This window comes from Scyliorhinus canicula, chromosome 2 (genome assembly GCF_902713615.1).
Source record: "Scyliorhinus canicula chromosome 2, sScyCan1.1, whole genome shotgun sequence".
Lineage (NCBI taxonomy): Eukaryota > Metazoa > Chordata > Chondrichthyes > Carcharhiniformes > Scyliorhinidae > Scyliorhinus > Scyliorhinus canicula.
In genome coordinates, this window is record NC_052147.1 from 61810406 (window position 1) to 61828538 (window position 18133).

An 18133-nucleotide genomic window follows, 5' to 3' on the forward strand; every position below is an offset into this window, starting at 1 on the left:
TGTTTTGGGGTTGTGAAAAATTGGGAAGATTCTGGGCGGGAGGGTTCGCGGTCTTAGCCAGGATGGTGGAGGAAGAGGTGGACCCAGACACTTCGGTGGCGATATTTGGTATTTCAGAGAAGCTGGTGCTCATGGAGAGGAGGAAGGCCGATGTCTTGGCCTTCGCCTCTCTGATTGCACAGCGGCGAATTTTGCTGGAGTGGTGGTCGGCATCGCCACCGGGGGTAGTGGCATGGTTGGGTGACCTGTATGACTTCCTGCGATTACAGAAGACAAAGTACGAGTTAAGGGGCTCTTCAGGGGGGTTTAAGGAAATGTGTGGGAATTTTTGTGGCTGTGTTTGAGGGGCTGTTCGTCGCCAGGGGGGGGTGAAAAAGGAGAAAAATCTGTGCAGACTGTATAGTTGATTGTTGGGAAGTATGTTTGCAGGAGTGTTTATTCGCTGTGACCTGCTCTGACACATGCTTGTTACAAAACACATTTAAAAAAAAAGAAATTGGGAGAAGGGAAGAGGTTGGACAGTCGCTCCTGGAAAAGTGGTGAATATTGTGGAGTGAATGAGTTCACATAAATAGAGATTTGTGTAGCACAATATTGCAATTGAAAATAAATATAAATATAAAGATGAAAGTATATATTATAGAGAGAGAGATGCAAACTTGAATGGCTTACAGTTTAGAAGTAGAGATGTCAGGCATTAGGAGAAAACGAGGGTGTTTTACTGAAATATCCTCAGAGAAAAGCTAATAAAGAAAGTCATACAGTGGACAGCAAAACTGAAGGGCCGCAATAGACAGGGGAGCAGTGAATGTGATTGGGGCTGAAACAGACACAGGCACCTGTGGAGGAATAGAGAGAGCAAAGCAGACAGAAAACGGAGCATAAGAATCGGCGGAAAGCCGGGGAGGAGAAGAACAGAACTACTTGACAGGTGGAACCTGAGGAGGTCATGGATAGGAGAGAAAAGAGACCGTTCAAAAACCAGCAAAACAGTGGATATGAGGGTCAGCTATGGGTGTGGTCAGAAGCCCAAGATCATATTGCACTAAAAGTATTCTTGGTTTGCTCGCAAACAACAAGATTGTCATTGGAATGGGACTGTGGACTGAGATTTGGTTGGTGGGATAAACTGAGCAGGAATCACGGAGGACCAGGAATGGGCTTGTCAGTGGAAAGGCCAAAATAAAAATAAATGAGATGATTCTTACATATTTACCATACCATATATAGTATGCATTTCTGAAACATGATTAACTGAAAAATAAAAATGTTATTTGCAAAAGTCATTATTCACAATTGAAATATTTCATGATTTTCCTCATCACTTTTTAGCCACACGTTTAGTTATTTAAGCTGTTTCTCAATATGCTTAATTTTAAATCCGGAGCTATTCTTTTTTAAAATAAATTTAGAGTTCCCAATTATTTTTTTTCAATTAAGGAGCCATTAAGCATGGCCAATCCACCTAACCAGCACACCTTTGGGTTGCAGTGGTGAAACCCACGCAGACACGGGGAGAATGTGCAAACTCCACACAGACAGTGACCCAGGATTGGGATTCGACCCCGGGTCCTCAGCGACGTAGTCTCAGTGCTAAGGACTGCACCATGTGCCACCCGTAAATCCTGAGCCACTCTTAACGCCCTTCTTTGAATATGCACATGCAATAAACCTAAAAGTGCTCTTTTTAATTATCCCTTTGGGAGTTCTAATCTTTTGGTTCAACATGTAGCCATAATTGTTGACCTACATATTTGTTGACCTACATTTTTACAATATAAATTTCCCACGGGTGGTTGTTTATTTTTAGTATTTTTTTGCTGACAAGAGTCCTGCGCACTTCCCATCACCTGCATCCTTTTAACATAAAGTACCTTTAGAAATCCCCCTAAAATTATAGAATAACAAAAACAGATTAATGGAACCAATACACATTCCTCAATCTTAAGTGTACCTCTCAACTTCAGATAATTTCTTTGAAAATGTACCTTTTGGTTTCGTCCACAAATATTACCCTGAGAACATTAAAAATAGGAGTAGGCCAATCAGCTCCTCAAACCTGCTGTCTTTCAATAAGGTCATTGCTGAATTTCTGCATCAACTCCATTTACTCACGTTAACACCATATCGCTTGATCCACTTGGTGTCCAAAAATCTATTAATTTCAGTCTTCAGTATCTTCAATTGCAGATTTGTAGCTTGCGGAGACAAAGAATTCAAAATATTCACAACCCTTTGACAGAAGAAATTTCTCCTCATTTCATTCAATTCTGAAAGGCTAACTCCTTGTCCTGAGACAGTGGCCCCTAGTTCTAGATGCTCCAGCCAGGGGATACAACCTCACAGGATCTGACCAACAAGTCCTGTAAGTATGTTATATGTTCCAATGACATCTCATTTATCTAAACACGAATAAAGGAATATAAACGAAGACAGGCCCATTCTACTCAATTGGCCCTCATGGGACAGACAATCCTCTCATCCCAAGAGTCAGTCGGGTGAACATCAAAACCATTCGGAGGTAAAAACAAAACTATGATACGGGGAGAAATCGCTGAAAAAACAACCGAACACCAAAATGCAAAACATCGCTTTGTAAGTAACTCGACAGTCGTCCAGCCCAGGGACAACAACGGTGGTCATCTGCAATTGCTGCAAAAATATAACGTGAATATGACACAAATTTAATAAAAACAAAGATAGTAATAAAACATTTGCGTCACTAAAATAAAAGATAAATCAGACGGATGTGAAGAGATAAAACGGCGCGACTCACGAACAGTACCAAGAAAGCAAAGACTCAGCAACCGGCATTTGCAGCAAGAGAATGTTTTGAACCGATTTCCAGCAACTTCCGCCCGCTAAACTCGCACAAAAACCTCAAATAAAATCAGATACACTCTTGGGTGTGGGAGTTTATTTGTTTCAGGGATCTCGGTTACCAAGTCACACCAGCACCAGCCTCTTTCCCCTCAGCCCCGCGCAGCCGGTCAAAGGTCAGCATCGTAAAACAAAAGCTGAAGGGAAGCAGGGAGCCGTATTTACGACGCTTGTGACGTATACAGGGGGCGGCCGGGCCCGCGCGGCAGCTTCCCTTTACGGCATTGCCGAGGTTGAGAGTGGAAACGGCCTCGAGTTACAGGCTGTGCGTCGGCGCCCCCTGCGCTCGGCTTTCACTCAGCCTCGTCTCTTCCCAGCCGCCCTCCGTCCGGGTGTCGGGCTCTGCCTGACAGGCCCCAGTCCTGTGCAGCCTACTCCACTCGACTACGGGATGTGCGAGTGCTGAGGGCGGGTAGCGAGTCCCCTCCTACCCACCCTCCCCAAAACCCACCCCTCCCTCCCTCCACCCTCTGGGGTTGGATCGTTTTCTCTCTCTCGCTGCTTTCGGCCCTCATGCTGTCGCCGCGTCCCTCCGCTCTTTAGGATGTCTGATGTACCGCCCGGGCCTAGCGTGCTCTCCCCAGTCCCCGCTGACATCTCTCCCTTCGCCGCCGCTCTCAACCACTCGGGAGCTTACGGCCAGCTCCCGGGGCCGCCACAGCCAGGAGGGGGCGGCGGGCAGGAGGAGGAGGAAGCTGCTGCTGTGGACGGGACAGGCCAGGAGGAGGGCGGGTCACCGCCGGCGAACAGTGTTGTAAACTACCCGGAGCCGAACCGAGCCAAGAAGGGCGTCCTGCACCTTCACCACCATCACCACCACCACCAGCAGCAGCAGCGACTGCTCAACGGCTGCGTTATCATAAACCCCGAGCTCCACTACAAGGCGGAGTGCAAAGGCCGCCTGTCCTGCACCGAGGCCGCCGCTTTTCACCCCGGACTGTCACTGCCCGAAGGTGGCAGGAGGAAAGCCGACGCCAATTATTGTGAGGGTCACAATGTGAACCATGCGAACCAAAGGACTGCCGAGGCGGCCGGGCCCGACACTCACAACCCCAGGGATGGACTCGATCGGTTTGGTATCTGCCCAGATGATGATGAACAGTACCGCCTGGCCGCCTCGATAGCTGCTTGTAGTTTGCACCCACAACAAGAGCCCGACAGGATACGATATGTTGGCTATGAGTCAGAGTTGCAAATGCCAGATATAATGAGGTTGATCACGAAAGATTTGTCTGAACCTTATTCCATATATACATATAGATATTTTATTCACAACTGGCCGCAGCTTTGTTTTCTGGTAAGTGTGTTTGGGGAAGGGGCTATATTATATGCAAGTTATATCTAAAATAATAATTTTAATAGAAATTCCTGTGTAATATCTTGAATGTAGCAACTCTTGCAAGGACTAAATCTGAGTTGCCTAAAAAGTCACTTTAAAGTATTGCATGCTGACTCCACACTTTCAGTTGTAAGCAATAATTGTCATGTTAACGAGTGCTGTTTTTTTTGTGTAAGCATCAAGAGGCTTTGAGAACTTGCATTGCAAAATAATGAATTTGCCTTGTTATTTATAGACTTCAGTGCGATGAATAACCTTGACTTTGCAGTTCTGTTTAATGTGAAAGATTAAAATGGTTCAAAGGCTTACAGGCTTGTTATAAAATCCATTGAAATTGTGTGAAATGTGCAAAAAGTTGTTTATTAGACTTGCATTTGCTACATTGAGAGAGAATTTTCTTTAATGTTAACACTTATGTTAATACCACATGTTCTAAGCATATCTTGAATTCCTCTGGCTACTACAAATAGAACTGATAATGTGAAAATTCATTTTAGTCCTCGGTGTTTCTGCATATACCTGAAAGACCGCAGCAAACAGTGGTGGTGATTTGAATGTTTTTGATTGCGTAAATACATACTTAAAATTGTAAGTCACCATTTTTGACTGAGGAATGAAGAGTGCTTTCCTGGTTCTGCATAGCAAGCCATGGGTGATACTGGTATCGCAATGCCTGAAATTGGCAGTTTGTTTGAAAGTATTGGCAGAGAATACTCTTGCAGTAATGTTCATATATATGTAATTTTTTAGCAAATTGAGAGCATCAAAACATGTTCAACGCCAACTGTTACGATATCCATAGAGACTGATTTTAAAAATATATATAAATTTAAACTTCTAGTTAACAGCTGAAACGATGACAGGATATTTAATATTTTAGGACTATGACTAACTAAAGAGTACCAGCAGTATTGACTAAATGCTATTTTAGAGGGAATCTGTACTTTAAACCACGAAAGAGAACATTACTCTTTATTTCTATAGCACAATTGAAAAACACACCACAGATATACATTGATCTTTAAGTAGATATATAATTCTCTGGGAATTAACACTAGGTGATTCTCAGCTGCTAGGGTTTACTCCTGTTCCCTTCCTTTCTCAGCCTGGGAACATTTAATCTCAGAACCATCTTTCACAGTGAGTTTTTCCCCCTGCAGATTCTTCATCTACCAAAATTTCAAGCCTAATTTTTAACTCATAAATTTGGTATTTTCAATCCTAATGAGAGCTCCCAGTTCCATCCCTGTGTGTGAACCACAGTATTTTGCTGCCTCTAGCTGCTCTCCCTCTCCCAATTCATGGTAGACTAACTTGTCTGAGTATCATAAATATTTTAACCCTTTCCCTCTCAAAGACAATCTTGATGGCAACATAAATCACACTGGTCTCCTATCCAGATAGCAATGCTGATGAGCTATCCTTGAGACCTCAAATCTTTTATGTTGAAAGTAAATGGACAGTTTAACACTAAACTGTCTGCAACCTGACATTCTAAACATTTTATGGTACTTTGGGGAATAATAGAATCCCAACAGTGCAAAAGGAGGCCATTCAGCCTATCGAGTCTACATCGATCCTCTAAAGAGCACCCCAGCTAGGCTCCCCCTCCTCCCCCCCCCCCCCCCCCCATCCCCTTAACCCCAACATCCTTGGACACTAAGTGACAATTTTATCATGGCCAATTCACCTAATCTGCACATTTTTGGACTGTAGTGCTTCTCACTGTGCCACCCCTAAACAGCTAAACTTAGAATTTCTCAACCTATCCTAAGCTGCTGCTTTTATCAAAGTATCTCCAAGAGCGGTTAGCACTGTTGCATCAAAGTCCCAGGGACATGGGTTCAATTCCGACCTTGGGTGACTGTGGAGTCTGCACATTCTCCCTCTGTCTGTTTGAGTTTCCTCCGGATGCTCCAGTTTCCTCCCACAGACCAAAAATGTGCAGGTTCGGTGTGGTTACAGGGATAGGGAAGAGGATTGGGCCCAGATATAGTGCTCTTTCAGAAGGTCACTGCAGATGCGATGTGCCCAATGGCCTCCTTCTGCACTGTCGGGATTCTATGGAATGAGCACCATCTGGGCTTCCTTTCATCTCTAACAATCAAACCACCCAAGCTGCTGTCAAGGAGACTTCAGAACGGGTCACATGGTCCCTTTCATTTTACCTTTAAATTAAAGACACAATCCTAAAACAATCTCATAAACCTCACAAATATAACACTTGATTTTATGTAATAAAACAGAAAATGCTGGAAAACCCGGGTCTGGCAGCATTTATGGAGAGCGAAAGAAAGTTGATGTTTCAGCTAATGGCATTTAATCAGAATTGGGAAAAGTTAGATATATAATAATTTTTAAGAAGGTGAAATGAGAGAGGGTGGGGGAAAACAGAATAGAAGTATATCATAGGGTAGAAGACATTAAATGACAAAAGTATTAGTGGGCAGAGTTCAAGGGAATGGTAATGGGACCAGAGATGAAACAAAAGATTAGGATAAATGGTTGGCACAACATTGTGGGCTGAAGGGCCTGTACTGTGTTGTACTGTTCTATGTTCTATAAAAGGTGGGTCCACAGGAGGTGTGAATGGCAGAATAATGAACTGCTGCCACCTGGAAGCAAAAATGAGGAAAACAAGGTTATGACTGACAACTGAAAAGAAAAGGCAGCTATGGTCTGAAATTGTTGAACTCCCAGTGCTGAACACAAGAGTCTCTAAGAGTGTCCCAACGAAAGATGAGGTGCTGTTCCTTGAACTTGCATTGTGCTCCCCTGGAACTCTGCAGTAGTCTGAGGACAGAGGCGTCCACATGAAGGCAAAGTGGAGAATTAACATGGCAAGCTACTTGAAGCTTAAGTTGTGCTTGCAGACTGAACTTAGAGTTCTACAAATCAGTTCCCCAATCTGTGTTTGATCCCCCAATTTAGATGAGTGTATCCAGAGTAGTGAATATGGGATACTAAATTGAAAATTCTCTCAAGTTCTGAACTGCTTTCTCCACGTGGCAATATTCTTCTGGAGACCTTGTGTGGTTTCTCGTCATCCATAAAAGTCATTATCTTTGTCATTTGATAAATCAAAGAAAAATGTCTGGAACAATGCAAAGTGTACTGTGTGGCCTTTAATGACTTGTCAAACACCTTTGACTCCCATCAACTGTGAAACCCTTTGGAACATCCTCCAGAGACTTTAATGGCAACAAAATTTGCTACTATTTTGCATCTCCTACATGACTGAATGACTGCATTCGTCCCTTGCAATGTTATGGAACACGAGCCCTTGCATATCCAGACAGCTGGCAAGCAAGACTACGTGATTGCACCAACTCTCTTCAATATCTAAGTCAGCCTGGTAATGTTTGTGATGGATGTGAACTCCATTCCGTTGGTCTGGTCACTGCATCCACGTGCCAAATGATCTGTTTCCTAAGCAGATTCTCTTTCACAACTGAAGGATGGCACCCAATCTCCAGGATGGAGAAAACACTTTATAAGGGCATTCAGACGGCCTCATTGAAACGAGGGACAAATTGACATTGATGTATGCGAGGAAATTGCATAAGTTGTACCATGTGGCAGTGCTCTGTCCAACAAGCCATATCACAGTCTGAAACTGACCGCAAAAACTCCGCGGAGAAGGAATTCAAGAGCTTTAGTGCTATTTCAGTTTAAGGAATGGCTGTCAGTGATAGTGATTAAAATCGGATGCTCAAGGTAATAGTTTTGAATGTGCTTGGGAATCCATTTCTAAATGTGATAATGTTTCTCCTGGTTCCTTGATTTGCCAGAAGTAACACTGCACATTTAAATGCTTCCTTTAAAGTGAGTAGCTGCGGATTCCTCAGTCAGCAAATGCATTAAGTGATACGTTGTAAAGAGAACGCGAAGAGGTTGCAGACTGATGTAGGTAGGTTGAATGAGTGGACAAAAATCTGGCAGATGGAGTATAATGTGGGAAAATGTGGAGTTCACTTTGGTCGGAAGAATAACCAAACAGAGCATTATTTAAACAGCTCCAGAATTCCAAGGTGCAGAGGGGTCTAGGTGTTCGAGTGCATGAGTCATAAAAAGTTAGTATGCAGGTACAGCAAGTAATTAAGGCAGCTAATGGAATGCTGGCCTTTATTACAAGAGGAATCAAACAAAAGTAAGGAAGTTACGCTATAGTTATACAGGATATTGGCGAGACCACATCTTGAATATGGTGTGCAGTTTTGGAATCCTTATTTAGGGAAGGATGTAAATGCATTGGAGACGGTTCAGAGGGGGTTTACCTGGAATGAGCGGGTTCTCTTGTGTGGAAAGGTAAGACTTGTTTCCACTAGAGATTGGAAGAGTGAGGAATGGTTTAATTGAAGAGTATAAGATCCTGAACGGTCTCAAGAAGTTGGACAGCGAAAGAATGTTTCCTTTTGTGGTGAGTCCAGAACACTGTTTTATTATTAAAATTAGGCATCGTCCTTTTAGGACTGATGAGGAAAATAAATTCTGAGGACTTTGTGACTTTGGAACACGTTGCCTTAGAAGGAGGGGGGGGGGGGGTGGTCATTGATGAGCTTTGGATGACAGGTCAGCTTCATTCACGCTATTTTCTCATGTGGGCCAACAATTGTGTCCCAGTGAATTCCAAGTTATTGGTTAAATCTGAATGTTTGTCAATTAACCACTATGCAATCATGCCTGTAAAGCTTGGTCTGATAACCTCAGTATAGTTGTACTTGTTTCTCAAAAAAGGTGGGAGGGAAATTAACCTTTAGGAAGTTACACTTAATACCAGGTCAAGGCCAATTTCCATGTCCTTTTTCTGAGCTACTCTCACAACTGCACCGTAATGATGCTTGCACATCAAGTGTAGTTGTTTTGGTGCGAAGTCCAGTTAGCCTGTACTGCCAGCTTCCCCAATTTTCTTCTCCCTTCCCACCCTACGTCATCAGCATGCATCACTTCTTGGAGGATTGGAGAAGAAAATTGGAGAGGAAGGAATAGCTAACAAAAAAGAGTAGTCATAATGATTCAGTGATTTCCACTGTAATTTCAGTAACATCAGTAGTCATTTGGACTATTGGTTTAGCACAGGGCAATAGAGCTGGCTTTTAAACAGACCAAGGCAGGACAACAGCATGGTTGTCCTGTACCAGCCTCCCCGAACAGGCACCGGAATGTGGCGACTAGGGACTTTTCGCAGTGACTTCATTTGAAGCCTCCTTGTGACAATAAGCAATTTTCTTTTCTTTTCATTTCATTTCATTTCATGAACAGTCCTTATTTGTCTGCTTAAAGGAAAATGTTTCCAACTCATTGTGCCACCCTGGAGCAAATGTAACTACTCGAGTTGTGAACTAATTTAAATGCTTTCATAAATTGCCTTGGTCTTAATCAAATCAGTACTATTAGCTTGGTTCCAAAGTACATGAACGAGCTTAGAGTAAACCACCACTGTATCGCCACTGCTTCTTTTGACCTCTTCCACTCAGCTGCCCATGTCCTAACTTGCACCAAGCTCTGTTCACCCATCACCCTTGTGTTGGCTGAACAATGTTGCCTACCAGTCCTGCAACATCTTGATTTTAAAGCTCTCATACTTGTTTCCAAATCTCTCAATGGCCTCGCCAGCTCCCTAACTCTGTAATCTAGTACAGCTCCACAATGTGGGTGGCACAGTGGTTAGCACTGCTGCATCACAGCTCCAGGGACCCGGTTCAATTCTGGCCTTGGGTGACTCTGAGGTGTTTGCACAGTCTCCCCGAGTCTGTGTTGGTTTCCTCTGGGTGCTCTGGTTTCCTCCCACAGTCCAAAGATGTGCAGGTTAGGTGGATTGACCATGCCCCTTCATGTCCAAAAGGTTAGATGGGGATAGGGTGGAGGCATGGGTTTAAGTAGGGTGCGCTTTCCAAGGACCAGTGTAGATGCGATGGGCCAAATGGCCTCCTGCACTGTAGATTCTAAGGTCCTCCATGGTATCGGCATAATAATTTTGGCTTCTTGAGTATCCCCAATTTTAATTGATATTTCACTGGTGGTCATCCCTTCAGCTGCCTGGGCCCAATGCTTTGAAATAGCCTTCCTAAACCACTCCGCCTTTCTACCTTGCTTTCCTCCTTTAAGACACTCTGATAAATACCACCTCTTTGACCAAGCTTTCGATTGTAGGCCTTAATGTGGTGGGTGTCAGATTTTGTTTCACAATGTCTCTGTGAAGTGCTTTGGAACATTTTATAATATTAAAGGTATATAAATACAAATTGTTTTCTATAATAAAAGGTAGATTGTAAAGTGCGATGACTGTGAATTTTATAGTACAAATTAATAGTAATTGAGTCAACATCTCGGTAATAGTGGGATATTGTTTTGTATAGAAAGCACATCTTTAAACATTTTACAAAATAAACTTTTCAATCCTTTTGTTTAAATGGACTAAAAATTTAGACTGAATCTTTCTATGGATTCTTGACACAGCAAAAAATGGAATTATCTGAAGCTCCTAACTGCAAGGTTAATTGACATTAATATTGTAGTCTTATTTTAAATTTTAAAAAATCTTAACTTATCCATCATCGAGCGCTAATTGCATTCTGAAACTATCATGTACATGCTTTGTTCCCAATGCCTTTTGACTCGAGATTGAAATGCTTTTATTCACTTAATATTTATACTCTGTAATCTGGCTAACTGATCATATTCATTTGCTTTCGACCTCCACTACTTGTCCTACCATCCTTGGTTTTAATTGAGTATTACTATACTTTTGTGAAAGGACAAATGCTGTTAACTTTACAATAGAAATACTAAATACTGCATCATCAAATTTATATCCTCGTTTATTTGTAAAATTTAATTCATATTGACGTTGTGAGAATTCGGTGAATTTTCTAAATTGCGCATTATCTTTAAAAGGTTTACAAAGTACATTTGTTAAAAGAAAAACCTTGCACTTATATATCTTCCATTTCCTCAGGATTCCCCAAAGCACTTCACAGCCAATGGTGTTTTCTAGGCAAACATGGCAGCCAATCGGCAGCAAGTCCCCACAAACTGTAAGTACATGGTCAGTTAATCTATTTTGATAGTCGTCTTTGAAGGAAGGTTGTTGGCCAGGTCAACTCCTTACTCAACTTCGAAAAAGCATCATGTGGTTTTTTTGTTATCACCTGATCTGGCATTGCATCAGTTTAATTTTCACAAAAGCACACTTCTGAGAGAGCAGCACTTCTATCCATATTCTGGAATTGGTCTGAAACGTGCAGTATTCTCAGTCTGAGACTATCATTTTGTATTCTTAGAAAACCGAGCAAAAAACTTTTGCTCTCAAAAGCAATTGCCACATGAAGGGGGCTCAACTCATCCTGTTGAGTTCTGAAAAACACAACACATTCTGAAATTGAGAAAAAAATGTACTAAAGTACCATCTTGGCCCGTGCAGAAATGTTATTCTGAATCATATGCACCAAGAAATGGGTAACAGTGTATTTTGATTAGTAAGATTGTAATAGACCAGAACAATTTTGCAGATAGGAAAGATTCAATCCACCACTGGTATGTTTCTGCAATACCCCAAAACTATAGATGCACTCTGGCAACTCATACCTCCTTACGTGTAACCTACCACCAAGAATGATGGGGGCAGCAATGTTGCGGGAACACCATTACCTCCAAGGTCCTCTCAAAGATGCACATTATCCTGGCTTGCACAAACATTGCTGTTCCTCATCATCACTGGGTCAGAATATTGAGAAAGTCTACTTAACATCATCATGGCAGTGCCATCACCAGAAGGACTGAAGTGATTCAAGATCGTCCAACAACACTTTAGAGCAACTAGTAATGAACAATAAACACAGCCTTCACAGCAGCACCGACAACCTTTTGAAGTAAAAATTAAAGATGGAAGCACAATACATAAGACTGCAATAAAGCAATGTAATTATAAATTTCATATTAAGAATACGAAAACAGAGACAATGTTTTTTCCATGAGGATATTACTAGGAACGAGTACTGATGCAATGCCTGATCAGGTGATTGCAAAAAAACCACATGATGCTTTTTCGAAGTTGAGTAAGGAGTTGACCTGGCCAACATCCTTCCATCAAAGACGTCTATCAAAATAGATTAACTGACCATGTACTCACTGGCTGTGAAGTGCTTTAGGGAATCCTGAGGATATAGAAGATATATAAACGCAAGGTTTTTCTTTTAACAATGTACTTTGTAAACCTTTTAAAGATCATGCACAATTTAGAAAATTCACCGAATTCTCACGTCAGTGTGAATTAAACTCTGCAAATAAATGAGGATATAAATTTGATGATGCAGTATTTTGTATTTCTATTGTAAAGTTAACAGCGTTTGTCCTTTCACAAAAGTATAATGTTTTTGTTGGAAAGATTCTAGGGCTGTTGTCACAAACTGCCAAGATCAAAAGGTGTTAACTTGTTTCCACTAGCTGGCCAGATGATATAAAAAGAGCACAAATTGAAGGCAATCAGGAATTAAAAGGTCAGAACCAATTATTGCACAGAAAGTAGTTAGAACATGGAATCCTCTGCAACAGAGTGTTGTTGAATCATAGTTCACAAGTCCCTTTAAAATTGAGATGTATAGTTGCTTTAAAGAAGGATGTTGTATGCATACAGCAGGAAAGTGGGATTAAACTAGCTGGCTTGTGGAGAAAAATAACATATCTGATGGACAAGTTGTCCGCTTTCTCTGTCTCCCAATATTCTATGAAGATTCCAGTTCAATCTATATTCTGTACTGGCATTTCTAAATGTAGACCTATTTAGAGTAGCGGAATACAAAGGTAAAATTGGCCTTATTTGCTAAGTGCTGACACTGGAATTAGATACATGTGGACTTTGAGGACTAGACTGGATGTCACTCCTACAACGAGCAGTTGGGACAGAAACCAGAGGGACTGGTCTCTTTGCTGGAGGCAGAGCAAGAAGATTTTTCAGAAGTATGCCGGGTTCCTCAAATTTTGAGTAACAGAAAAAGTCAAAAACTCAGATCACTTCACGTTTTTGGCGAGAAGACTGTGGGGTTAACCTTTCAGGTGGCGGATCTTTTGTCAGGGGAACGAGGCTGTGCAAAGATTATATTTTTGCAAAAGAAATGAGACTCAATTTCTCCCATCAATTTAGAAGAAAACCGATGCTCTGACCAAACATAAACCTTCAACGTCAGATTCACCTTTTGGATAAACATGATTGGATTCAACAGTTTGCACATGATGCTGTTATTCCGAGTAAGCCACCACTTCTGATATAGTTGTTCTTGTATTGAAAGGTGAGCTGTGCATCGGAAACTAGTGCCAACTAGAATCTGTAAATTACAAATTAAAACTCTATATGCTAGTTATTTTCATCCCATTTGGAGTGCCGGATTGATTCTCTGTGAATGCATTCAGTAAAACCATACATAATTCCCTACATAGAGAGGTGATCCAGTACGCTGGCAATTTAATTATTTCTCTAACAGCAGATAGGAAAAAGAGTAGACCATCTATCCCTCAAACCTGTTTCACCATTCAGTGAGATGACCTAACTCTGCATACCTGCATTGTCCTGTGCCTCTGAATGTATTTGGATAACATCAATCAATCAATCAACCAACCTCTGATCTGTAATTAGCAATTGACCGAATGTCAATTATCATGTGCAGTAGAGTTCCAAACAACACCCTTTTAAGTGTGGAAATGTTTCCTAACTTCACTCTTGAAAGATTCTGCTCTTAAATTTTAGATTATATCTCCATGTCCTTGACTTGCCAACCAGCAAAAACACTCTGGTTTTTGTGATATCTCCTTGATTTAATCTGCAAATTTCAAATAACATTATGGTACATTTTCACTGCAATTTACCCAGACCAATATATTCTTCCTAAGGTGTGTCCAGAATTTCAAGTGTGATCTAACACTCCTTAGAGTCATTATTTTTATATCTACTGTTTAGCTAGTGTTAATTTTGGTGAGTCCTCAATCACTGATTTAATAATAGTTTCCTTGGGCTTGTGGGCATGCTATCCCCGCTCTCTACTCTAATTGCTGATGCATGGTAATTGCGCAACATGCCGGACATTTTATCAGTTTGCAAGGGACACACGTTAACGTTACTCTTAACCGCACCAATGTCACTGTCTGTGCGGAGTCTGCACATTCTCCGCGTGTCTGCATGGGTTCCCTTCGGGTGCTCCGGTTTCCTCCCACGCGTCCTAAAAGATGTGCTTGTTAGGTGAATTGTACCGTCTGAATTCTCCCTCTGTGTATCCGAACAGGCGCCGTAATGTGGTCACCAGGGGATTTTCGCAGTAACTTCATTGCAGTGTTTGTAAGTCTACTTGTGACAATAATAATTATTAATGTAATTGTCAAAATAATTGTTGATTTTGATGTCTCTTTGCCTATCCCATTTTTGTAGCTCTTGCTGACACCTTTGTACTTTGTATCTCTCAGTTGCGAAGATTTCTGCTAGTTTCTGCATTTTGTGCTTTTTTGTTTAGGTTTATGTTGTCCCTTACCATTAACTATCTTTCTTTGGCTAGTTGAGCATTTTTCCCTTTTAAGGGTATGACCTAATTTAGTATCAAACATTCTTTTTTGAAAACCTCTTCCATCGGGCAGGACATACAGAAGTCTGAGAACATGCACTCTTCTTCCCCGTTATTACCAGACTCCTGAATGACCCTCTTATGGACTGAACTGATCTCTCCACGTATCTTCCCTACTGAATAGTACTACACTCCGTATGCATGTCCGTATGTCCTATGTTCTTTTTAATGTATGGAACGATCTGTCTGGTCTGTACGCAGAACAAGACTTTTCACTGTACCTCAGTGCATGTGACAATAAACTCCAAATCCAGACCACCTCATCTGGTCAGCCCCATCAACAGATTTACAAAGATTACTGAACAGCCTCTCATTGTCCCATTAGAGTCATTGTTAACTAAATCTAGAACGTTAGCTGTTACCCTTATTAGGATCACTATTAGGTAGGTGTTCCATGCATTGTTCGGCTATCAACAAAATCTGACTCAATACTTATTATATTTAGTGGTGTAGCCATGGATCAAGGGCATACTGTTGCACAGAACTGTCCGAACATCCTTAAGAATGTCACAACCTTTTGGGCAGTCAGCTTATCCCAATTATGTGAAAGTTCAAATCCCTTTTTAAAGCCACTTTGCTTTTGCTGCATGCTTGTCTAATCGCAACATTTATACATTCTGTTTCACAGCAGCCATCAGGGGACTAATTGACACCTTCCACTATAGCTTGTAACATCTTCACTGCCTGCTTCCTTCTCATTTTATTCTCTCTCAATTGAACTGATTTCATCCTTACTCAAAAAGTCTACTCCTCCCTCCCTACCATTTTCTCTGTCTACCCTGCAGCCCTTTCAAACTGGTATATTCAATTGCCAGTTCTTATCATTTCACAGAGACACGTTTATCATATTGTTTCCTGCAAATTGAATTTACACCAGCAGTTCATTCAGTTTATTCCTTAATAGTTCCAAGTCTTTGTTACCTTTCTATTTATCCTTTGCCCTAGAATCCAGGTTCCAGTCCAATTCAGGTGGGCCCAGTGCCCCAGAAAATGGAAAACCTCTTCCACGCTACTCCTTTGGCTGTCTGTTCACCGCCTTGATCTGTTTACCCCTACACCAATTTGCATGTGGCTCTGGTAATCTTCAGGTCCTTTAGTTTGGCTCCTATTTACTGGCATACTCCATACAAGATCTCTTGGTCTATGTATTGGTCCCAACATAGATCTCAACATCTGGATCATCCTCTCTCTTTTCAATATCCATTCAAACAGTTTGGAGATTACGATCACCTTGGTGTCAGATAGACAACATGCAATTTGGAGTTCTGAATCCTGCTTTGTCCCCCTAATTATTGCATTCTGACAATTACCACCTTTTTCTTCCCCCTTTTAGACAACCTCCTGCTGCAAGATATTCTTTTATCTTCAAGTAGCAAGTACATTGTACCGGTTGAATCGGGCCATTTTCTCCTGATGCCTATTCTTTATCTTACTTGTGTTTCCAATGCACTATTGGTCTACCATCCCCATTCTGATTCGGCATCTTCCTATGTGCAATGATAGAGGGTTGGAGAAAACAGTTCAGGTCCTCCACTGCCTCCCTTATTTGTCAATAGTGTCTCCAACTTGCACTCCTGTTCAATGACTCTGCGCTAACAAGATTTGTGATAGAGACATCACCTGCAGATGTGTTCACTTGGGATAGATTTGCTGTCTTCAAACTCCTAAGTACTGCAATCCAAATAGACTCAATCCAATCTGCTCTGCCATACCTCAGTCTAAAATATTTCTATCTGTTTTTAGCCTTCTGTACGTTTCTTTTTAGTACACACTACACTAAGCACTCTCATACTGGACAAAATTTTAAATACTGCCTCAAGCTTATGAAGCACTACAAGTATTCAATGGAAAAAGAAGCACCACCATCTTCCTCCAACTTTTATACTTTGCGATGCATTGTGTTTATGATCAGTCCTGAACATAGCAGCGCAGGAGTCATTGAGCTGAAGTGCAATCATTTTCAGCCTCAAAATAAATATTTAATTATTAAATGTATATTCAATCATATTTTTAAATCCCAGCCATTAAGTGTTTTAGGTTGGAGTTTTGTTTCCAGTTTTCGTCTAACTCACTACTTTGATCATTATTGGTTTAAAGTTAAGCATCTGCTTGCAGACTACTCACTGGTTATTGATCATTCCGAAACCGCTATTGTGATGAGCAGCCTGAAAAAAGAGCTTTTTTCATTCGTCATTCTCACCTCTATTTCTTCTCTAGGTTCTTGTGTGCTTTGCATCATTCCCTGATTGACCTGGAAGTCCTTCTCGGCTTTTTACTGATGATCTTATAATATAATATAATCTTTATTGTCACAAGTAACTTACATTAACACTGCAATGAAGTTACTGTGAAAAGCCCCTAAGTTGACACATTCCGGCCCCTTTTGGGTACGCGGAGGGAGAATTCCGAATGTCCCAATTTACCTAACAGCACGTCTTTCGGGACTTGTGGGAGGAAATCGGAGCACCCGAAGGAAACCCACGCAGACACAGGATCTTGAGACAGTTGCTGAGGTCTATAAACATGGTTTAAGTTCACATGTTTTGTAATATTCACTACCTTCAGTAGAACTGTACTTGGCCTTTGTTCTGAGTCCTATAATTTGAGCTTATTTGCTTTTGGGATTCAGATTATTGAATGACAGGCTACTGAACAACATTAGCAATGTGTGGAGAAATCTGTGCACTGGGCTAATGTTTCTTATAGAAGTCATGCGGAATAATTCAAAGATAACTGAAGAACCAAATCCGGCAAGGTTAATGTAGAATGAGAGACAAATGAGACATGACAGTATTATCATTAAACTGTTCCCTTTTCTCCCTATATCAGGGCACATTAGGGAAAAGCTGACAAGAGCATATTCTTGGCAGAGATCAGTCTGTGATGAATAGATCAAGTGGTTGGTTGTCATTGTTGAGAGAAGAATCAAGTATTTGAGGTATTTGAAAGTTTTTATAACAGTAATATAAACAATGACATCAACATGGGAAAATAAACATCCCCCCCCCCCCCCCCCCCCCAGCCCAATCTTCTCACACCTCAACCATACAACAACAGTGCGCCATCCTTGCAATACTGCATCTGCTGACATTTTAGTTTTCCATGAGAAAGTCGATGAATGGCTGCCACCTCCGGATGGACCCTAACATTGACCCTCTTAAGGCAAACTTTTTTTTCTCGACTGCGAAACCCAGCCACGTCACTAACACATGTCTCTACACTCGGGGGCTTGGAGTCCCTCCACATTAACAAGATCCGTCTCCAGGCTACCAGGGAGGCCAAGACGTCGGCCTCTTTCGCCCCCTGA

At 41.5% G+C, this 18133-nt stretch overlaps 1 protein-coding gene across 1 annotated transcript in view; it reads left to right on the plus strand.

Annotated features, from left to right (window-relative positions):
• The first annotated feature begins 3084 nt into the window (after positions 1-3084).
• naa30 (N-alpha-acetyltransferase 30, NatC catalytic subunit) overlaps positions 3085-18133 on the plus strand; it is a 58077-nt gene continuing 43028 nt past the window's right edge. The window contains exon 1 of the mRNA XM_038779779.1: positions 3085-4177. Coding sequence (XP_038635707.1) covers positions 3425-4177 — 753 coding nt within the window. The 5' untranslated portion in view covers positions 3085-3424. The remainder of the gene's footprint in view (positions 4178-18133) is intronic.